Consider the following 22,710-nt stretch of genomic DNA (forward strand, 5'->3'; position numbering starts at 1 on the left):
CGTGCCCCACCACTGCCCTCTATTGGGTGAGGAACCTCCAGCCCAGCACCCCAGGATGAGACCCCCTGAGGTGCAGGCGCTGAGCCACAGCGCTCCGAGAGCGGGGGACAGCGGCACGGGGACGCGGTGGCTTGGTCTCCCACTTACTTGAACCTCCCGTCGTTCTCGTAGGTGTGCAGCCCGATCCACCAGTGCTGCTCCTGGCCCCTGGAGAACTGCACGCCCAGGGAGGACACGTCAGTGCCCCGCAGGGACTTGTTGGGGACAACTGCAGCCACCCCAGCCACGGGGACTGGGCAGCACACCCCCCCCAGCTCGCACCACAGCAAAAAGCATCCCCTGGCTGAGCCCCAACCCGCACCCAGGCACTGGAACCGCTGCACGAGACCCATCGTGACCCCAGCTGTCCCCACATCACGTCCCTCTGGCAAAGGACGAAGGAAGCTGGGCAGGGAGCAGCCCAGGGAGGCAGTGGAACCCACTGGCACCCAGGGAGGTCCCCATCCCCCTGGTACCTTCTTCAGGTTCTGGCCCAGGAAGCGAAGCTCGGCCTCGCCATGCACCGACGCCAGCTCCGCCTGGAACCAGCTGCAGATGCGCTGCGCCTGCACCCAGGTGGAGTGGTGCTCGAAGAACTTGTACTCGGCCTCCTGGTACTTCACCCACTCTTTGCTGCCTGCAAGCAGGGATCAGTGTCATGCCGTGGTGTCACGCCGTGGCCGCGCCACCCCCTGCTGCAGCCACCCGCACCCACCACCCTGTCCCTTGGTCCCCCATGGGCTGGGCTGCTTTGCTTTTGCCCCTCTCCTGCAGCAGAGGGGCCTGATCCTGCCCCATCCCTGCAGGCTGCCTCTGCAGCCGTGCTGTGCAGCAGGATGCCTGCGCTCCCCTCCCTCCTACGACCCGATGCAGGATCCGTCCCACTCCGGGTAACGCCGCAGGAATGCCCCGCAGGGACACGTGCGATGGGGTGGCAGATGCACAGGGAGAACGGTCTGTGCTGGATGGACACACGGACACAGCCAACACACCCTGGGTCGTGATCTCCGGCTCCTTCACATCGGCACCTGGTGCAAGGGCAGGGAGAGGCTCTCAGCGGGATGCGGGGCTGGGATGCTCCCTCTGGTGCTTCCCGGCAAACCGCCCGTGGGCTCCAAGGGTGAGGTACCCTCCCAAATCCCCCTGGGACGGACAGCACCTCTCCCACCTCTCCCAGCCCCTGAATGAGGACCACCCACCCACCATAAAAGCGCAACCTGCGGCAGGGAGGTGGCAGAGGCTCCACCACCCCGCAGCCCAGCCCCTGCCAGGTTATCAGAGGTGAGGGGGTTGGTTTAGGGGGGTGGTCCTCGCCAGGTACCTTTGGGCAGTTTGCAGATCCAGTCCAGCTGGGCTTCGCACTGCATCGGCATCCACTGCAGGGAGGCCAGGTCCAGCACCGCGCAGGTCCGGATGTCATCGTCGTCGTAGTTACTGCGGTCAAAGTTGTGGTAGAAAAACTGGGGGTCGAGAGAGATGGGCGGTGTTGGGCATTTCCACCAGCGCCACATTTGCCCTCACCCTGCACCCCAAATACCAACCGGAGTCCCCTTGCTGAACCCCCCCCTTGGACTCACCCCCAGCCCGTCGCTCCACCTCCAGCTCCGGTCCCCCGCGGGGTCCCGCCGGTTCAGGCCGATCCAGAACCAGTGCTGCTCATGGAGCTCCGGCTCCGACTCCCTGCGGGGAGGCAGGGGGAACGATGAGACCCCATCCACGAGGGCCAGAGCACCGGCAGGGCTGCGGGCTCATGCCGAGCCCACTCCGGCAGCGGGACACGCACCGGCGCAGCCAGCCTCTCACCCGAAAATCTTGTTGAGGGTGTTGGCGACGAAGTGCTCCTCCTCGTAGCTGCCCAGGCTGAGCAGCTGGGCCCCCAGCTGCCGGCAGAACTCCTGCGCCGCAATCCACGTCTTCTTCTCTTGCAGTTTTTCAAAGTTGAAGACCTGGGGAAGGAGGAACCAGCAGCGGAGCAGGCTCAGCACCTGAGACGACCTGAGCATCGTCCCCACCACGGTAGCATCCCGGGGCACACTGCCACCACTTAGCCCGAGCCAGGCTCACGGGATCCAGGCTGCCCTCTGCGAGCACCAAAACACACCGCCCACCCCCACCGCACCGGTGGGGAGGCACATGCACCCCCCCAGTGGCCAGGGCAAGCCCCCCCAGCACCCCTTACCTTGTAGCAGTGACGGAGCTTGGAGTCAGAGCTCCATCCCGGAGGGCAGGCGGCGGTGAGGCTGGGGGTGGGGTAGGGACCAGGCAGCTCAGGGTTGACCGGGGTGCCCAGGTTCTGCCGGCAGATGTACTTGGCCTTGAAGGTGCTGCAGTTCTTCACCTCCCACAGCCCCGTGGAGCTGCCGGTGGCCAGGGCCACACAGCCACCCTTGTTGTAACCTGGAGCACTCACAGGAGCGGGGAGGATGCCAACCTTAGGGTCGGACCGTGCCAGGTGGCAGAGCCAGCACCCAACCTGCAGGGACAGCACGTCCCCATCCCACCCACAGCCGCCCCCTTACCGGGCTGGTCGCGGTTCCAGTGGGTGTACATAACCTCATCGCCACTCAGCCAGCGGAACGCGCCCGTCTCGTTGATGTCCTGCAGTGCTGTCCAAAAATACTCCCCGTCCCAGCCGTAGATGAGGCTGCTGACGTACGCCTGCTCAAACCTGGCGGGGCAGCGAGAGCGGGAGATGCTGCCAGCTGAGGTACCCGGCAGCCCGCGATGCTCCAGCCCACGTGGTCGGGTCTTACCCCCCTGGGGGGCTCGCTCTGCAGCCAGCCCCCCGCCACCGGCGTGGTGCTGACCTGTTGGTGATGGTGACCAACGTGGAGCCGTAGTCGGAGCACATCTTGCGGGCGTCGCTGTAGGGGACACGGTCCTCACCCAGCCAGAAGCAGGAGGGGCTGTGCCACTTCCAGCCCTGGGGACGGGTGACAGGGACCATCCACCACTGCTCACCCCAGCCCTCACCAGAAGGATGGCAGCAAAGGCGGGGGGGGGCGAACACCATGTCCCACGTCCCCTGCCACCACCTCCACCTCCTCCTGGGCGGTCTCCTGCCCCCGGCCGCCCCAGCTTGACCCTGCTCAGCTTTGAGCTCTAACAAGCCCCTGGCCCCAAAGGACATGGCTGCAAGGAAAACAAACACCCAGGCAGCTTCAAAGCCAGGGAAACGGCTTTTCTGCCGGCGTCCAGCCCCGGCCGGGGCACGGGGAGGGGAACACAATCCTCCTCTATACGCCGCGGGGCCGAATCCAGCGCGAGTCCCACCGCAGCCTGCTTTAATCCCCCGCCTTGTTGATGTTGGAGCCTCTCCGGGGCTGGAGACACAATAGCGCCTGTTTTCTGCCAGAGCAGGGAGCGGGGCGGCCCCGGGGCTGGCAGCGGCGGTGGCGGTGCGGGGAGGGACGTGGGGGCTCCTCCGCGAGAGGGGACACGCATGTGATGGAACAGCCAGCCAGGGTGGAAGGGTGAAGGGGCGCAGCCGGGGAGGCAAGTGGCCCCAGGCGAAGGGATCCTCCCAAACATCACCGGGATTTTACCCCTGCGGCACTGGAAGGACTTAGGGGGACTCGTGCCATCTGCAGCATCACCAGCGTGGTGGGGAGAAAAGCAGGAGAGCAGCTTTGGGAGACTGTAAAAAAAAAGACCCCAAATCCCACTTTCTCCCCCCAAGTTCCTGCTCCTGCAGCCTTCCCCCAAAGTTACCAACCCCAGGGACGGCCCCTCCGGGAACAGCACCGACAGCCCTGAGCAGCCAAGAAAGGGGCACAGCATGGCACAATGTGGGTCCCCGACATCCCCAGAAGGGTTTAGGTGGCCCCACATGGGTCCCCAACCCGCCCTGGGCCTCAGCATCACTAACACCACATGGGTGCTCTCTCATGCACTGAGCACCACAGCAAGCACCAGGATGGGACCGTCAACCCCAACTGCTGCCTCCAGCTCCCGACCCCGGCGTGCCCCCGCATCGCTCTCCAGCTCTGCCTTTCCATCGCCCAAATCTCCATCCCCCACCTCTTCCTTTCAGGCTGTTCCAAAAATAGAGGGGGGTTGGAAAGGAGAAGGAAAAGCAGCAAAGCCACCAAGAAAAAAAAAGTACAGTGGCCGGAGAGCACCGAGGCCGATTCTCTGGGCGAGATGCTGCCTCCTCTCCATCAGCCTCTGCATCTGGGTGGCAAACGGCCCCACTGAGGATGAGGAGGGGAGGAAGGGTGGGAAAAGGTCTTTCCTTGGTTCATTTATCACTCCCAGTTTGCTTCCCAGCGGGTGCATCTCTGCCAGGCACCCAAGGCCAGGGTAAGACTGAGGCTGGAGAGGCAGGAGGGAGTTAAATCTGCACGGGGACATGCGATTAGTCCTCAGGACTCCTGCGGTGATGGTGGCACATGGCCACCCAGTGCCCTGTCCCCAGCACCCACCAACACCGGGGCTCCTCCGGCTCCAGCTGGCAGCCCCCCAGTCTGGCCTGGCGTGGCAGCTCGCCCGGCTCCTCCCGAGCTCTGGCAGAGCCAAGCGCCTGCTGGGGTCTGTCCCTGCCGTGATGGGGAAAAGCCCTGGGAGGAGCCCGGCAGCACCTCTCTGCTTGCTAGTCCGAGCGCGAGCGCGCTGGCTGCTCTGAAACGCTGGGAGACGTTCAAGAGTGGCGGTGACGCCCGGCGCGCCGCTCGAAGGCTTTGCACACAGGCACAAAAGCAACTTCCCAGCAAGCGTGGGAACGGGGCGGGCTCGGCCAGCACAACCGCTGGGGAAACTGAGGCAGAGCGTGGTCCCAGCAAGAACCTGCCAGCGTGGTGGCCGTGTCCCCAAAATGCCTGTACCCCCCGGAGGAGGCAGCCTGCCATGGTGCTGAGCACGGGGCTGGCAGCTCCTCCATCCCACCGGGCTCCCACGTGGAGCCGCTTTGCTGATGGGTTTTGGCACCGAGAGAGGCAAGGGGAAGTCAGAGGCATGAACGTCCCTGCTGGCAACCAAGCCGGCCCACGGGGGAGGATCTTGGACGACAGAGACGTGCGTTTTGTCCCAGTTTTTCCCTTGGCCTCATGCAACCACCGAAGTGAGGGGCTCCGCAGCCACGGGATGCTCCGTGGTGCCAGCAGCCCCCAAGCGCAGACCACAGCTCCAGGTGCTGCTCACCGGAGCTCCCCGAGATGGTTCTGGGGAGAGGTGCCCCGCAACCCTGAAGCCCCAAGCATCAGGCAGAGCCACCTCCCGACCAGGTCCCACTCACCTTTCGGCACCCGTGATCATCCTCCTCCTTCTCCTGGCTCACCCGACCGGGCTTCTTGCAGATGGACGGCAGGGTCTGGTTGCACGGGCTGTCATTCCACCTCCCCTCCTGCACAGCAGGGAGAAGGGCAGGACTGAGCCGATCGGACAGCCTGGGCGATTTCCCACCCCATCCCCCCCCACCTTGGGGCCACAGGCTTTCCTTCCCTACCTCAAATCCCCAAGGATGCTGTGCCGGATCCCTCCCACCAGGATGAGCCATGCTCAACCCCAGCCAAAGATGCTCCACGAGGTACCCCGTCCCTGGCCACGAGGATGCTGCAGCACTCTCTGTGGAGGTGCAGGATTAAGCCCCCGGCCCCGGGCTCTCACCGGTCCCCAGATGGTCACACAGTCTTCCAGGCTGTCGCGGAAGTTGTTGGGCTCGAAGGGGTGCCAGTACGTGAACCTCACGGGTGTCCCATCCGACCACTCGAAGTTCATCTGCAGCTTGAGGTCGTTCAGGCCAATCCAGAGCTCCTCCACATCTGCCGAGACAGCAGCGTCGGGAGGTGGAACTCTCTCTGCCTGGCCAAAACCTGGCAGAAACTCCCCGGTGGCACAAGCCCTCGAGCTGGGACAATGTCTCTGCAAAGCACCGGCTGAAACCCCACCGCAGGGCTCTAACCCCAGCGGTGCTACAGGCAGGCGGGGCAGGGCGGGCAGGGCAGGTAAGGCAGGCAGGCAGGCAGGGAAGGCAGGCAGGGAGGGCAGGCAGGCAGGGAAGGCAGGCAGGCAGGGAAGGGTGGGCAGGGTGGACAGGGCAGGCAAGCAGGGCAGGTGGGCAGGCAGGCAGGGAAAGGCAGGCAAGGCAGGGCAGGCAGGGTGGGCAGGGCAGGCAAGCAGGGCAGGTGGGCAGGGAAGGGCGGGCAGGAAGGGTGGGCAGGGCAGGGGAGGCAGGCAGGACAGGCAGGCAGGGCAGCCAAGGTAGGGAAGGGCAGGCAGGGCAGAGCAGGGCAGGCAGGGCAGGGCAGGGTGAGCAGGGCAGGGCAGGCAGGGCAGGGCAGAGCAGGCAGGCAGGCAGGGCAGAGCAGGCAGGCAGGGCAGGCAGGCAGGCAGGGCAGGGTGAGCAGGGCAGGGTGAGCAGGGCAGGGCAGGCAGGGCAGAGCAGGCAGGGCAGAGCAGGCAGGCAGGGCAGGGCAAGCAGGGCAGGGCAGAGCAGGCAGGCAGGGCAGGGCAGGCAGGGTGAGCAGGGCAGGGCAGAGCAGGCAGGCAGAGCAGGCAGGCAGGGCAGGGCGAGCAGGGCAGGCAGGGCGAGCAGGGCAGGGCAGAGCAGGCAGGCAGGGCAGGGCAGGCAGGGCGAGCAGGGCAGGGCAGAGCAGGCAGGCAGGGCAGGCAGGCAGAGCAGGGCAGGGCAGGCAGGCAGGGCAGGGCAGCTCCTGCCCACAAGGATGGACCTGCAGAGTGGGAAACGCAGGGGCATCTGCCACCAGTTTTCAGAGAGGTGCTGGCAGCAGCAGCAGCGTAGTGCAAGTCCAGACCCACCGGCTCAGGTCCAGTGAGCTGATGGGTTTCAGCCATTCCCTCACATCCCATCCCACTCTGCTCCCAGTTTGGAGGCACCAGCACATCGCCCTCCCTTCTCCACCCTCCCACGGCTCCTGCCTCCCCCAGCCCCTCCCCAGTCCCCGCTGCAGTCTGGGTCCCCCGATGTCCCCGCGGCAGGTTTTGCTGCCAGCACCTTCCTCTGCGGAGCAGGGCCGGGCTGTCGTGAGCTGTAACCTGGCCGGAGCGGCCGCGCTCGGACGGAACAGCAAAACCCAAGCCGAGGGTGACCCGAATGCCAGGTGGCACAAGCAGGGTCCGGAGGATGGTGGCACGGGCACCCCTCCGTACTGCCACATGACTGTTTGGGCCGAAACTTCCCAAGTACCATCCCAGCTCCGACACATCCCGATGTGGGAAACTTCAACGCAATTACACCTGGGTGAGACCAGAACTGGAGAGAGAAGCCTGGGATGCCACCGGCAGGTGCCCCCTTCGCCTGACCTGGGGACAGTGACATCCTGGGCAAACTAAGCAGCAAGAGGTGCAGACTCGCCCAGCAGGACCTTTTTCTCCATTTTTTCCACATTAACCAACTGGCAGTAGCACCATCCCCAGCTGCAGCTGCGTATTTCCTTCCTCGGCACCGCAGGCTCCCGGGAGCAGCACCGATATTTGCGGGATGGAGGATGTGCCCAGGACACAGGCTCCTCCAAGCAACACGCCACCTCCCAGCCGGGGGTCTCCACTCCCCTCGCAGCCACAAACAACTCAGCTTTGCAGCCCCCGTCACACGGAAGTGGGATCGCATGGAGCCCACGACCAGACGGGAACGGTGCTGCCGGCACAGCGGGCTCCCCCTTACCTTGCTTGATCTGCTTGGTGACGAACTCCAGCTCGGAGAGGGTGTGGATGCTGACCAGGTCCCCCCCGCTCCGCAGGCAGGTCTTCTTTGCCTCCTGCCAGCTCTTCTTCTCTCCCACCAGACGGTAGCAGTTGGACTGGAAGGGCTGCCAGCTGGGCTCGCAGTCCACCTTCACCTCCGACCACGAGTCTGGCAGGACACAAGGCAGCCTGAGGGCTCCCGTCCTGCTCCCCAACCCTCGCCTCGGTGGGGAGGAGACCTTGGGGAGGGGACCGCAGTCCCACAGGGTCCTCAGGAGACCCCACAGTCCCACGGGGTGCTCGGGAGACCAAGCCAAAGTAACAGCAGGGAAGCTACAGCCAAAAATTACCACGCCATGGCGAGGTGCAGAGACTGATGGCTTTAGAGCTCCGGGGACAAAACAAAATCCCTTTTGTTTGCAGAGGAGCGATGGCAGAGCACTGCAGAGAGCACCCCAGGGGATCTCCTGGGCCCACGGGTGACCTCCCGCTGCTCGATTCCTCCCGACCACCCCAGCCGTAACTGCACCGAGCGCTCCTCGGGCAATGCCCCTCGGGGGGGACTTCTCCCCACTGCAGGCAACCCTGGGAGCTCAACCACCGCTCTGCCCCAGCAAGCTGGAGACACCATGGGCATCTCCGCGGGCTTCTCCGGCACGCAGGGAGCACTCCCCGGCTGTGCCGGCACGGGCGCCCACCTGGCCGGGATACAGGATTCGGGGCTGCTCGCTGCTGCTGCTACTCATCCCCCCGCTCACCCGTCAGAAAGGGGTCAGCGGTGGCATTCGGCTTCTTCTTGCAGACGTAGGGGAGGGCGATGCCGCAGTCACGGTTCTGCCACCCCCCGGACGACTCGGTGCGGATCACCCCGCAGTTCTCCTCGCTGGGGTTGTCGGGCTGATCTGGAAAGCGGGGCAGGGGGGGATACACTGCTGAGGAGCTGGGGCAGAGCCGCCAGCGCTGCCCACGCAGGCAGGGCACTGCACGAGGGCTGGCGCCGGCAGAGAGCAGCTCTCCCTGCTGCCACATCAGTGAAGACCTGTTTATTTGGCACAATGAAGACGTGACCCCAGGTACCCAGGATTATTTACTGTGCCTCACTGCACGAGAACCTAGAGCATCACTGTTCTACCTAGAGATATCGACGGCAGTCGGGGGGTCACAGTACCAGACCTGAACTGCTCCCACCCGTCCCCAAACCTCCTCCGAGGGTATCACTGTCCCCAGAAGTGCCTCTGAGTGACAGCACCGGGCATGACCAGAGCAGCCCTTGCAATGGGTCCTTCTGCCCCCCAAACACCCCAAGGTTAGACATGGACACCTGCAACTGGGGACCACTCTGCCAGCACCAGGCTGGGATGCAATGACCCTCCGAACAAGGAAGCTCAACCCAGGTTACCTGCAGGGCTGCTAAGAGGGACAATTCCCCCTGCAGCACCCTGTGTCCCTGCCCCAGCTCCACCGATGTCCCAGGCTGCCCCACAGTCCCATGGGGCTCTCTGTCCCCAGGCAGCGAGGGGACACCCTGCGGCAGCCCAGGCCACCTCCCCGGCCACGGGGGCCAACTCCAGCGGTCACAGGCTGTTCCCCAGCACCCCCATCACCACCACAACCCTCCCATCTCACCAGTCTCCCAGTTGAGGTACTTGAGGGGTGAGTTGTCTGACCACTGCCAGCCTCCATTGATGTCCAGGTCGTTGAGCCCAATCCAGAGTGTGGAGCTGTACCCCGTCAGCAGCCCTGGGGCCAATGCAGCCACAGGGGCAGGATTAGTCCCCCCAGCCCCAGCTCAAGCCCCAGCCCATCGCCACCCCCAAACCAACCACCCAGGGCAGGCAGAGCAACCCGGCACCAGCCGCGGTGCCACCAGCCCTGCCCCCGGTGAGGGTGAGCGCAGAGCCTGGCTGCCACCGCCTCACCATTGATGTAGGTCTGCTCGTGGATCTCAGTGATGCTCAGCAGGTTGGCCCCCTGCTGCTCACAGCTATTCCAAGCCTCCCGCCACGACAGCGTGGACTGGAAGTTGAACTGGTAGCAGCTGTTGGTGAGGTGGTCCTTGTCCCAAAAGGTCTCGCAGTCGTTGCCTGCAGGGACGAGCAGGGTGAGCACCCAACACAGCCCCATCTGCGGCTCCAAGAAACCCCCGTGACCCAGCAACCCCAACAACCTGTGCTGCTCCAGCACCGCAGGCTGCTCGCAGGAGGGGGGATGAGGCAGGAGGGAAGGGGGCAGGCAGGAAAGCCCCCGGGGGGGAAGGGCACGGGGTTTCTGCTTTTCCCGGTGGGACGTATCTCCCCACTTACTCTTTATGGGGCAGAAGCCCCAGCGCTCATCCTTGCCGTAGTCCTGGGTGGTTGCACACCAGAGATGGCCATCCTCCCGTCCCGTGCTGGTGCACTCGTGAAACCACTGGTTGTCGTACTTGAAGGGGATGGTGCACGGCTTCCCGTGCGAGTTGCCCTGGATGGTGTAAATCTCTGGGGGAAAAGAGGAGCCCTGGCTTGAGGCTGCATCTACCAGGGGCTGGAGAGAGGTTTGGGGTGAGAGGTGAAGGCTGGCCTGCTGTGGGGGCTACGGGGGTGCCCGGAGGCTGCCCACTCCCCATCGCCCCGATCCTGCCTGGTTTTGCAGCCCCAGGGAGCTGAAACCGAGCTCCCCAGGCAAGAGCCGACTGCTGTGGCGCTGTGGCCTCAGCGCACGTTTCGGGGTTGGTTTGGGTTACGGGAGAATACCAATGCCCAGCGAGGCATTACCAGAGTACGGCACGGAGCACAGATCCTCCTCGGTGCCATACGTCCTCCACTGCGAGCCACGCGCCTGGTCCCCCCTGTCCAGGGAGGAATTGCCTGGGCGGGCGCCGAGATGCTGCGAGAGCTGCTCCCCGAGGCCGCGGCAGCTCCAGCGCATGTTGACCGACTCGCGGTCGCACTCGTAGGTGGCCAAGGGGTGCAGCCCCGCCGTGGCGTTGGCCCCGTGCCACGACACCCCCAGGCACTGCATGGCCCCCACGTTGAAGAGGCGATTTCGTGAGACCCATTTCCACTGCTGGGCCGGGGCGCTGGCGTTGCAGCCCTTGGCGAGTCGCACCAGCGAGTCCTTCGTCTCCAGGCAGCCCTGCGCGCCCGTGTTGTAGATGAGGAAGACTTTGGAGTCTGGGAAAAAAAACAGGGGGAAAGGGTTAAAGCATCAACTGGGGATTCAGCGTCATCCCAGCCCTGCCAGAGCACCCTGGCTCCCTTTCCACGCACAGCAAGTTTTGGGGTGCAGCCCTGGGCGCAGCACCCGGCACAGCGGGGACCACCGCTCCCCTGCAGCAATAACCGCAGGGTCTGCCCCGGCGCCTGCGCGTGGGGTGATGGGCTCTGGGCAGGGCCAGACGGGTGGGTGTCTGCACCAAGTGGGGCATCCCCCCGAAGCACCAGCAAGAGGCTTTTGGGCACTGGAGCCGGTGCAAAGAGCTTGCCCGCTCTGACGGCACCAGCAGAGCCGTTTGAAACAGCCCCGCAGCACTCCGGGGCACCAGAGCGAGCCCCGCGCTGGCGCCGGAGGAGCCCACGCAACGGCTTCGGCACCGGCCATCTGCTCTGGGCGGAGGGAAACAGAGCAGGGAAGGAGCGAGCGCATCCGTCATTTTTATGGGTATTTGGGGACCTGTTAAAAAAACTGCAGAGCAAACAAGAACGTCGGGGGGAAGGTCTCCCCTCGCGTGAACAGGGCGTGATGGAAAACGCCTGCACGCAGCCGCAGCCCCCGTGGGCACAGCCCCAGCCCCAGCAAACACGGAACGTCGGGACCCTCCGAAATCCCAGCGCAGGCGCTGGGAGGCAGGAGCAGAGCGAGGGGAATCGCTGCCAGCAGATACAGCGCGAGCGCAGCTGCCGAGGGAGAAAGGCTGATCTCAGCCCCGGCTCGATGTGACGGCCAAGCTCCGCATCCCCACGGTGACCCCCCAGCCCAGCATCGCCGAGGGCCACCCCAGCGCACCAACCCATTCCAAAACCCCAGCCCAAACCAGTAAAGCCAGGGCATCGCAGCAGGACAAGTTGCTCCAGCTGATGTGCCATTTTTAAGAGACACTTTATTTCCTCAGACGTGTGTTTCTGAGCTTGAACCGCCACCGGGACAGCCACCTCTTGCCCCAGCACAAAGCAGCACATCAACACGATGACTTTTTTTTTTTTAAAGTAGGGGTTTTTATGTTTTAAAAGCGACCCTTTTTTTTTTTTTCCACCACAAGCATTCACCAGAAGTCAAAGCGAGCTCACGGGCCCCGCTATATTTAGCTTTGGTTTGCTTTGGGTTTTTGCCATTATATGAATTTTTTGGGCTGAAAAGGTTTTCATTTCCTATTCCCCCACCACCTCGCCCTGCCCCAGCTATGTCGTTACAGGCGGCTCCGGCACATTCGAACAACAAACATCTCAGCTCAGCAAACTCTCCTGACTTGTCTCTGAAAGGAAAAAGAAATGGAGGAAGAAAGACACCCCCATATCATCCCAGAGCTTCAGCATCAACCTGGCTCCAGAAAAGAAATGATGCAAAAGGCCCGTTCCCCAGCCGCGGTGATGTCTGTGATGACCTCAAATAAAGCGAAGCGAAGCCCGTTCGCACGGTGATCTCCAAGGAGCAGGCTCTGCACACGTGCAACAGAAAAAGGCAACGACTGGAAGAAGAAACACTTATTTCTCGGAAAATATTTTTCAAATCACGGGAAGTGACAAAATCAGCAAAAATCCAGACAGGGCCGATTTTGGCCGGCGGAAGCTCCAGTCCCTTAACTGGGGCTGCTGCTTCCCTGCCTGGAGCTGGCTTGATCCTGACCTGGACACCAGGAGACCAGCTCAGCCCCCCACCAAGCACCCACCGCACTGTGCCAGCACCACCCCTGGCACAGCCAGCCCCTTGCCCTCCCCTTCCCACGAGCAGCGAGGGGTGGTGCAGCGCGGTGGGCTCTTCAAGCCCTCCTGGGGTCATGCAGCATCAGTGCCACAACCCAGTACCAGGCTCTCCGGCAGGATGAGGCCTCCCTGGGTCACAGGCTGATGCCACTTGCTTTGCAAGGAGCCAAACCCCGGGTGCCCTTTGGCTGTAGGAATAGCAAAAGCTGCTCTACCATGAGCGTCACCACAGCCGTTAGCAGCAGGGGTCAGCAACGGGACACCCTCCTCTGCTTATCTGCTAGCATTATCTGCATTGCATGAAAAAATGAATAGCACCGTGGGAAAGCCCTGGAGTGGTGTCAGAGTGCTCAGCACCACATTGGGGCCGTGTGGCACCGTGCAAGGACGATGCTCGACAGCAGCCACGCAGCAGCACGGCGCTCGGAGGAAACTGTCCAGACCGGAGGGGGCAGCCCCCGAGCCAGAAAAGCACAAAATATCATTTTACTCTAAAAAGAGAAGAGCTGGAGGTAGGAAATTATAGGCTAAGGGTTTTGGTCTGCCCACGCACACAGCAGGCAGCTCAGCCCATGGCCCCTTTGCTCGAAGGAGGCAGAAGACGGCACCCAACGCGGCCCCCTGGGTCCTCCCTGAGCCACGGAGGAACGGGAAACCTTTAGCACCGGCTCAGCCTTCGCACCTCCCCGGTGCTTCCATCTTCTCCCCTTGAAAAACTCACTGTGCACCGACGGCAGGGACCCACTCCTGGCATGGCTGGAGCTGGGGGGGGCGGCCAGCATCAGCGAAGGCACGCATCAGCGATGGCACGTGCTCTGCTTCACCCAAAACACGCTTTTCCTTCACTTATTTATAGGGAGTTCGGGGGTGATGTGACCCCCGCTGGTGCCCACGACATTGGCAGCGGTGCTTGGACAGGCCCCTGACGGATGAAAGGTGCTTTCAGCCCCCCTGACCCCAGCCCCCCGGCACGGTCGAGCCCAACGGGCTTCAACACCCACAGAGCGAAGAGCTCCCAGGGGAGCCCAGGCTTTTGGCGCGGCCCCGACCATCTCCCAGCCGCCACCTGCAGAGGAACCCCCGGCACGTGCCAAACCGCTCAGTGCCAAAACCGAGCGCCCAAGCGAGTGCTCCCCGCCCCCACCCACACCAGGGAATGGGATGGATGCAGGGATGAGCGGGATGGGGCGAGTCTGTATCCGTGAATCCCTTCTCCCACGCCGGTATCCCACAGAGCAAATCCAGCCCTCGCGGGAGGCAGCTCCAGAGGAGCATCCCAGTGGGACTGGGAATGTCCCTGTCCATTCCAGGGCCCCCTCTCCTGCCCTGCCTTCTGCACCTACAGCACAGCTACGCGTGACTCCTCTCAGAGATGCTCCTCGGGTTTCTGCACCTGCCTGTGGACCTGAAACGCCACCGGCAGAGCTTCCAGCCACCCTCTGGCTATGGAAACCCAACCACGGCAAACACTGGCAGGTCCCTCCCGAAGAGGAGCTGTCCTCCGGCACAGGACGAAGAGCGCTGGAAAATGCAGCTGCTGGATGCTCTGCCTGGAATCACCAAACTTAACCCAGGGCTGGATCTGATGGGTGCTGGGGTAGGCACCCTGTACCCCCTCTTCCTCCTGCATCCTGCATCTTCCCAGCAAGACCAGCTCAGAGCAGCTCTGCTCCACCGTGTCCTGCTCCTCCTCCTCCTCCTCCTCCTCCTCCTCCCTGGGAAAGCAGAGCGAAAGCCCACGCTTTCAGCAGGGATGCTGCCTCACCCCAGCCCTGCCGACACCTGCGTGCTGCCTCCGGCTTACTGGTATGAGCACGGAAAGCAGCTGGTGTTAGGAGGCAGCGTGACGGTGGGGACAGCGGGGAGCCGGGTGGAGCGGGACACCGGCTCTGCCTGCAGGAACAATCTCTCCTCCCACTGGGGAATACTGGGATGCACGCACTCCGGCACACTGGGAGAGGTTGGCTTTGGCACCAGTGACCCAACACAGCAGAGATGGAGAGGCTGTGATGCTTTGGGGCAGCCCTCATGGGAGTTTTTATACTCCATGACTGGCTCCAGTCTTGGGGTTTTTCTTCATTAAAAAAAGCAATTTTTTAGCCAGCAAAGTCTGAAGGGAACGCAGCTCAACCCTGCCCACAGCGGCTGCACCACCCCACAGCAAACGAGGAAAGCTTCACAGCCTGCAATTGTGGGGAACGTGGGCAGCACTGGATGAGAGGCAACGGGGACAGGGAGGCTCCAGGGGAGAGAGGTGGCCGTTGGTGGTGGCAAACGCAGAAAGCGCTGCAGCACGACGCAGACGGGTGTCCTCAGCACCACCCTGCCCCGAGCACGTCCCAGCCTGGCCACCCACACCAGGACACCCAGAGCACCCCTGCTTCATTGCATTTGTCACCCTGCCATCACCAGCAACAAACACAGGGAGCAAATTTAAGAGGACTGGAGCTAGAGCTGGACCCTGGTCCCGGTTATCCCGGGCGGGAGCAGCTCCAGGGCTCTGGCCACAATTTCATCTGCGCGCGGCTGAAAGCCAACGCTGGCCCCAGCTGACAGTGCCGCTCCGGCTCTGTGGCCGCATCCCCTGCCCACCCTGCCACCCCCGAGCTCTGCTGCCAGGCTCATGCTGGCACCCACCTGACGGCAGAGCCCTTCACACAGCCCCAGGGCTCAGCACCATCCTGCAGTCACCCTGGCGAAGGTGCTCCCCGCCCCCTGCTCTCACTCAGGACTGCTCTTTATTTGGGGTGTCCTGAAAAACTCAGCTCCAACCCCACTTGTGTGGGATGCTGAGCACGCACAGAGCAACAGGGACGATCCCCTCCTCGAAGGTTTCGGTGCTGCGTACACCACCACAGATGTGGTTTGCTCCAAACCGCCTGGCACGGTGCCCCCACCGCAGCACCGAACTGGGCATCCAGGAGCTCCTCAGGGGCTGCAGACGCCCATGCGAGGAAAGCAAGCCTCCTAACACACACCTTCGCTGGGATTTGGGAGCCCATGCCAAAGCTTTACCCGTAACATCCCACAGCGAGAAGCCCACCCTTCACTCACACGGTGCATAAAGAAACGTCCTTTCAGCCTGAACCTCTGGGTTCCACGTGCTCTCACCCGCTGGAAAACGGGGCACAGCAGCCCCCGGCCACCTGCTCCCAAGCGCCAGCGCCTCACCCCGCTGCTGCTGCCGAACCCATGCCACACAGATGCAAGACACGCTGCGGGCAGCGGCGGCTCGTTCACAATGACAAGGTTGGGGATGCACCAAGCTCGGCAGGACGAGCAGCAACAGAGAAGCAAAACCCTCAGAATAAAAAACCCACAGAAAAAGCAGCAAAAAGTGCTGCTGGCCAAACACAGGAGGGGTTCACCCAACAGCGCAGCCCTGCCAGCAGGACTGCTGGGTGGGGAGAGGACCAGCCTGAGAAGTCACCCTCGGTGACATCTGGGGGTGCAGGACCCCAGGGCTGCACCCCAGCACTGTGCCTGGCCGGCTCCACCGATGGACGCTGCGAGGGCACAGAAAACCCTCCGTACCATCTTAAATTGCGTATTATTGGATGAAATATTCCTCTGGAGGAAACCCCCCTGCCTGGAAAGGAGTTCCCAGCAAAGCCCCGTGTCACCGCTGCTGGCATCTGTGCTCCCAGCAGTCGGTCCAGGCGTGGCTGATGCCATCCCCATGGTCTCAACGTGGAGAAGAGCAAATGCATGGCCACTGCCATAAAGAGCAGCAATGTTTGGCCCCAGGAAGGAGCCTGTGCATCCCTCAGAGGGCTGCGAAGGGGAAGCGGTGGTAAGAGAAGCAGCAGCTGTACCCACAGGAGCTCCCAACGGCAGAGCTGGCGCATCACTGCTGCCATCGGCCCCGGGATGAGAGAGCAGCCCCAGCCTGCGGGGAGGGCATCGCTGTGCTGCCTCCCCCCCCACCCCCCACCCCCGAGCTGCTTTCTGGCACTGATAAACTCTATGCAACTCCTTAAAGGGGAACTTCAGACCGGAGAAAAAAAAAAAAAGGGAAGGAAATGCAGAGGGTATCAGCAGCCCCAGCACATGCCCTGAGCTTCTGGCTCAGGAGGGGGCACTGGCACCGCTTCCACTCTGCTCGAGAACCGATGGCAGACACCAGCCTCCCCCCTTCCAACATCCTAAACTAGAGGTTTGAGTCAAAACAGTGATGCTGCCCGACATCCCACAGGCTCGCCCCAGCCCAGCACATCCCCAGGGCTTGGCTGGGCCAGCCCCAGCCACGGGCAGCGCCGGGTGCTGCAAGCCAAGCTCCAGAATAAAAGAGGATGGTCGTTGTTTTGGGTTTTCAAAATAATCCTCAGGGAATAAGGAGCGGATCTCTTGTCACAGGGAAGAAAGCGAAGCTCCTGCTGGCCTGGGTGAGGGTACGAAGCAGCAGGACCAGCACTTGGAGCAGAGAAACTCCTCTTGGCTCGCCCAGCGGCGCAGAGGAGCTGTTTATATGGTGGGAGCTGTACGAGACAAGCTCCTTACTTGGCCGCGACCACGAAGGCTACCTACCACCCTGCTCACTCTGCTGCCTCCTAAGGAGTTTGGATGGGCTCCACATACCGCGTTTCAGCCTCTCTGCAGACATTGAAAAGCTCATTCTCCCCACACCCTGCCCAGGATGCAGACAAATAAACGCGTTCCAAGGGGATGCCAGCCCGTGGGCGGCTCAAGTGTCCCCCTTGGCAGGGGACAAGGCAGCCAGGAGCCCCCACATCCACCCTCAGGTACCCAGCAAAGGGTAGAAGGATGTAAATTTTCCCCAAATTTCCCACAGACCCCCCCCCCCAGGCTCCAGCCCCGCAGTGGCTGCATACATCCAGAGGCAGAAATCCCAGGTTTGCCGACCCCCCAGGAATGCCGGGAGGACGCAGTGCCAGCCAGCCAGCGGGCTCCAGCGGGATGGAGGAGTGCGATGGAGCCGCCGGGAGCACCCCGGGGAGCGGCAAAGGATCCCTCCCACCACCCTGTCCCGTCCCACATACGTGTTCTCACCCAGCCACAACACCCTGGCAGTGGCAGCCTCCGCCGCGGCCGGGGGGGCTGCTCTGGCCCCGGCTCATCTGACTGCCCCCAGTTTGCTCGCCTTGAGGCATTGCCCACCAGCACCGCAGAACCCCCCCGCCAGCAGATTCACAACCACATCCAGAGGCACGATGTGACACGCGGGACAGCCCTGACACATGTCCCCATAGACACAGCTTCAGCACAGTTGGCTGAAAACTACTACATTTTTCAACACTCCTAAAGAAAGTCCCCCCAAAAAAGATCCAGAGATTTCTCCTCCCTTGTTTCTCCGGCACTGTTCCTGATGTTAACACTCCGAGCAGCGCCGTCGGTGTCTCAGGATGGGGGATCCCTCATTTTGCCAAAACCAAGCGCGTCTGCACAGCAAGGATCAGCCCCTGGTGTTCCATGGCTTTATTGATTTTTATTTAAAACAATGTCTAACATGAAGCTTCTCTCACCGGCTGCTCTTCGCTTGCCCAAGGGCAAGACTGGGACAAATGGGGCCGTTTCCTGCAGAGCCCGAAGGTGCTGTGTCTGGATTCAGGGGGAGGAAAGGGAAAGGCTCAACTTCCCCATTCCCAGCCTCAGCACCATCCTGCGAACACAGAAAATGCCCCCTACATCCCTGTTGCAAGGGTGCAGCGGAGGACCGAGCTCTCGCCGGAACATGAAGGCAGCATCACACTTGAAAAATACCCTGTGCCCCCTGCAAACAGCCAAACCTTCGCTCCCGGGCTGAAGAGTACTCCCAAGATTTTGCAAGTCAATCCACTAATCATTTTCTAATCCTTAATTAATTAAAGATGGGTCCTTTAAGAAAAAGAGCATCTGTGTGGGTCTCTTTTGGGCTCCGAGCAATCTCAAGAATGAGAAAAATGTCAGTGCTCCATGGTCCCAGCACAGTTCAAATTAATTAAAATCTTGCTCCTTAGCTGCACGTGAAGAACAAAATTTTAGAAATTGCTTCAACAACCTTTCAGGGATACGGCTGGGTTGGGATGGGCTTCAGCGGGCTCCAGGGCACTCCTGCTCCAGCATCGGCCGCGCTCCATGGAGCCGAGCGGCACCGGGACCTCCGGCAGAGCCACCAACACGGCACCCACTGAGGTACTGGAGCCAGAGTCCCCACTATGGATTTATCAGCCAGAAAAGATGATTTAGCAGACAGCAATTACACCCTCAGGAGCCATTTGCTGTCATTTTGGGGCAAAAAAATTTCCCCGGAAAATATTTCAGGAAGAAGGAAGGCAGGAGCGTGCCTCTGCCCTGCAGGGAAAGGTGCAAAATCCAGCCAGAAATAAAGCCAAAGAGAGAAACCTGCAACGTGGCTTTAGCCACCGCCAGGACCTCATGCCCGAGGACATCTCACGTGCCAGCAAGGCATCCCGGGGCAGCATCTTCACGCATGAAACCTGCCGGGGCCACCACGCGCCCGGCGTGCCTCTGGGGGAAGGGGACAGTTTTGCACCGAAGGCTAAATCTCTTTTGCTTTTCATTCTTGTAATTCTTGCACAAGCCGCTATCCCTCGCCCTCCTGCCTCATCCCCGTCCCACCCCGGCTGGCTGCTGAGGCTGCAAGCGTGCCAGGGCAGCGCGGTCCCCGGGTGTCCCCTGCCAGCCCGGCGGGTGCTCCCAGCAAAGCCACCTCCGTTCCCATTCCTGCTCCCAAATAATCCAGAGGAGACCGAGTTGTAATTTCTTGGAGCTGCATCTGCCATGCACCCAGCTGTTTCCATTGCGAAGAGGGAAGCAGGGGGCAGCTCCGTGCAAAGGCTGCTCTGTTCGGTTTACGGGCTGCACATTCCTCCCTGGGTCCCTTTTGCCCCCTCCCCACGAAGCCGACGCAGCAGGTCCCACCGTGGGTCCCACGCTGCGTGCCGGTCAGGTGGAGAAGCTGCTCCAAAGCATCGGCAGCGCCACGTCCCCGCACTGACACGGGGACCTCGTCCCACCCGCAGCCACAGCGCGATGGAGCTGCTGCCTCAGTTTCCCCAGGGCAGGCACATGGGTGCTCAAGCGGTGCTGCGGAGGGGGCTGCCAGCAGCGATATCCCACCGGGGAGCCACAAATGCTTCCCGGCTGTCCCGGTGGCAAGGATTTGGCACCTCAAGGAAGCGACAGCCTCCCAAGAGAAAGCAATGCTGTCTGCCGGGCCAGCTGCTGTGGCCCCCCTGAAAGAGTCCTTGCAAACAGCACTCATCCCAGGGACCCTTGGGACAAACCCATCCTGATCCCAAAATCCCAGCGAGGGTCCCTTCCGAGCTGCAAACCCAGCCTGGGGCTGGGGGGCCCTTGGATGTGGCCCCCACATCGGCGCCAGCCCCTGCACCCCTCGCCCAGCCGCTCCAAGCCAGGGCTGGTGCTGGGGAGAGCAGTGGGAAGCCGGGATGGGGTGGGGGGCAGACTCGAGGGTGCCCGCAGCCCCTCGCCCGCGGGATGCTGAGCGCAGGCAGCACAGCACCGCGGGCCGGCAGCAGCTGAAAGCCGCCTTGTTCCTTGCCCTGCCCCGGCGCAGGGTCGGCTGCCACCGTGCCCCCGCCTCGCCACCACGACAGAGGTGCCTCTGTTGGGCGAGGGGCACCCGCCAGGCCCGGGTCCCTCCGGGGTTTTCCAGGGTGAAATGGCCAGGGTCGGTGCGCCCAGGTAGCCGAGCCCTGCTGAAACCCAGCCACCCCCTTCAGACCCGCGGGAGGAGGGATCCGCGGCCCCCCGGCACGTTATGGGAATTTAACGGGAATTTTGCAGCCGAAAGCTGGAGGTTCAGCTCAGATGGCTCCAACCAGCAGCAAACCTTGGCAAGCACTGTCCCCAGCGCGGGGGTCTCCTGCCCCACTGCGGGGGTCTCCTGCCCCACCGCCACCTCCTTCCTCCAGCTCTTGGACCAGCGGTGTCTCCTCCAGCCGCCAGCCTTGGCCACCATCGCTGCCCACGATGGTCACCCACCATCGCTGCCCACGATGGTCACCCACCATCGCTGCCCACGATGGTCACCCACGACGGTCACCCATTGGCATCACACCAGCAGCCCCCGCGCTGCCCCTCGCCCTGCTCGGCGGGGCTGGGGGAGAGGGGGCACTGGGGGGGGGGGGGGGGGCGGGCAGGGGACAGTGCCCTCCCATGCTGCCGCTTCCCAGTCTGCTTCAGATTTGCTGGACATGCTCTAATAAAGCAGGCCAAGGGTTTATGGTTGTTATTTTCAGGCAAAAGTTGCCAATTTAGCTTTTTTTTTTTTTTTCTTCTTTCAATAGGGCCAAATTAATCCAAGGAAGCAACAACAGCAGCTCCTGGCCCCTGTGCTGGACTGTCCCGGGATAAAGAGTCCGACATGGCAATTCCAGGGGCCATCCCACCGAGCCTCACGCCTCTGGCACGGGGTGTCTTCGGGAGGGTTAAAAAAAAAAAAAAAAAAAAAAAACACCAAAAAAAAACCCAACCCACCAAAAGCACCACAACCCGCTGACTTTATTGTGAGAAGTTCAGAAACAGAAGGAAGTTTGCAAACACCCCCCCGGGCCCCGATCCCCGGCCCTTTTCTATAGGATTAACCCGCCGGGAGGGGGGTCAAGATGGGAGAGGGAGGAAACCTCCAACAAAACACTTCGGCCCCTGCCCGCCCTCCCCCGCCGCCAACTGCCCTCCCCGGGGAGACAAAGGGCCGGAGCGGGGCAGCGGGCGGCCCCCAGCACCCCCCCGCCTCGACCCCCCCGGCCCCCCCCCGGCCCCCCCCCGGCCGCGGAAGCGTTTCCGCCGGGTTCGCCAGACGCTGCGTGGCCGCACGGCGCGGGGAGTTAAACTAAAAATAATAAAAAGCGAAGGAGAAGGCGGCGGAACGGGGAGCAAACACGAGGCGGCGAAAGCGGAGAAAACAAAACGCGGCGGAACGAACCGCGACCGAAGGAGGATGAAGTAAAACAAACCGCGATAAAAGCAAATAAAACATTCCGGGAGGAAATAAAGCGGAGCGATGGGAACCGCGCCGGAGCGAAGCGCCCCCCCCCGCCCTCGGGGTCCCGCCGCCCCCCTGCCCAGGCAGTGCCCCGCGGGGCCGGGGTGGGGGGGCCCGAACGCAGCCGAGGGGCTCCCCATACCCCCCCCCCCGCTGCTCGGCGCCTGCCCCCCCCTTCCCCCAGCAATGATAACCTCGCGGAAAGCGGGGGGGGGGGGGGGGGGGCGCGGGCCCACCTGGCTGCGCAGCGCCGAGCACCAGCTGGAGGCCGAGGAGGCAGCAGAGGGGGGCGCCGAGGGGGGCGCGGGGGGGCCGCGGTGCCGCCGAGCCGCGCCCCATGCCCGGCGCTGCCCCGCTCCGCTCCGCGCTGCTCCCGAGCCGCGGCCGGGGACGGCGGGGGGAGGGGGAGGAGGAGGAGGAGGAGGGGGAGGGGGAGGGCCACCGAAAAGGGAGAGGGAGGGGAGAAGGGGAGGGGAAAAAAAAAAAGTAAAAAAAAAAAAAAAAAGCCGAGGCGTGTGCGGCAGCCTCAGACACTGCGTCAGCGGGAGCCGCGGGGCCCCCCTGGGGCGGGGGGGGCGGGGGGGGTCCCCGTCCTGCTGCCCGCGGCGGACGAGGGGGGGGAGAGGGGGCGGGAGCGGTGCCCAGCTCGCCCGTCGCATCCCTGCGAAGCCCCCCGGAGGGGCTGGCTGGCTCCGCCCTGCCCCCCAGGGGTCCCGCCGCATCCCCTGCGCCCCGTGGTGCGGGGCAGGGCCGAGGGTGCGTGGGAGATGCGCACGGTGCCGCCGGCCCCGCTCACAAGCACCTTCCCCTGGCCGGGCACGCAGTGGGGGGGGCACCTTGGCTGGCGAGGGGGGCCACGGGATGCCCTGGGCCCCGGCCACGCGTTTGCACCAGGTTTGCACCAGGGGTGCAACCGAGGGGTGATTTCACGGTACTGCAGCACCAACGCAGCTGAACCCTCCACCCACCCATCCATCCATCCACCCATCCATCCACCCATCCACCCACCCACCCATCCATCCATCCACCCATACATCCATCCATCCACCCATCCATCCATCCACCCACCCATCCATCCATCCACCCATCGATCCATCCACCCATCCATCCATCCATCCATCCATCCATCCATCCATCCACCCACCCACCCACCCATCCTTC

General features: G+C 63.1%; 1 protein-coding gene across 1 annotated transcript in view; it reads right to left on the reverse strand.

Moving 5' to 3' along the window:
* Positions 1 to 21,913, reverse strand: part of MRC2 (mannose receptor C type 2) — a 28,233-nt gene extending 6,320 nt beyond the window's left edge. The window contains exons 1-18 of the mRNA XM_040617652.1: positions 21,786 to 21,913; positions 10,434 to 10,832; positions 9,984 to 10,157; positions 9,600 to 9,764; positions 9,307 to 9,420; positions 8,439 to 8,582; positions 7,661 to 7,849; positions 5,644 to 5,798; positions 5,273 to 5,380; positions 2,847 to 2,962; positions 2,559 to 2,707; positions 2,219 to 2,436; positions 1,843 to 1,985; positions 1,617 to 1,719; positions 1,361 to 1,499; positions 1,032 to 1,067; positions 516 to 676; positions 148 to 215 (exon numbers count right to left, since the gene is read on the reverse strand). Coding sequence (XP_040473586.1) covers positions 148 to 215; positions 516 to 676; positions 1,032 to 1,067; positions 1,361 to 1,499; positions 1,617 to 1,719; positions 1,843 to 1,985; positions 2,219 to 2,436; positions 2,559 to 2,707; positions 2,847 to 2,962; positions 5,273 to 5,380; positions 5,644 to 5,798; positions 7,661 to 7,849; positions 8,439 to 8,582; positions 9,307 to 9,420; positions 9,600 to 9,764; positions 9,984 to 10,157; positions 10,434 to 10,832; positions 21,786 to 21,888 — 2,684 coding nt within the window. The 5' untranslated portion in view covers positions 21,889 to 21,913. The remainder of the gene's footprint in view (positions 1 to 147; positions 216 to 515; positions 677 to 1,031; positions 1,068 to 1,360; positions 1,500 to 1,616; positions 1,720 to 1,842; positions 1,986 to 2,218; positions 2,437 to 2,558; positions 2,708 to 2,846; positions 2,963 to 5,272; positions 5,381 to 5,643; positions 5,799 to 7,660; positions 7,850 to 8,438; positions 8,583 to 9,306; positions 9,421 to 9,599; positions 9,765 to 9,983; positions 10,158 to 10,433; positions 10,833 to 21,785) is intronic.
* Between the last annotated feature and the right edge of the window lie 797 nt (positions 21,914 to 22,710).

Source organism: Falco naumanni, chromosome 18, assembly GCF_017639655.2.
Source record: "Falco naumanni isolate bFalNau1 chromosome 18, bFalNau1.pat, whole genome shotgun sequence".
NCBI lineage: Eukaryota > Metazoa > Chordata > Aves > Falconiformes > Falconidae > Falco > Falco naumanni.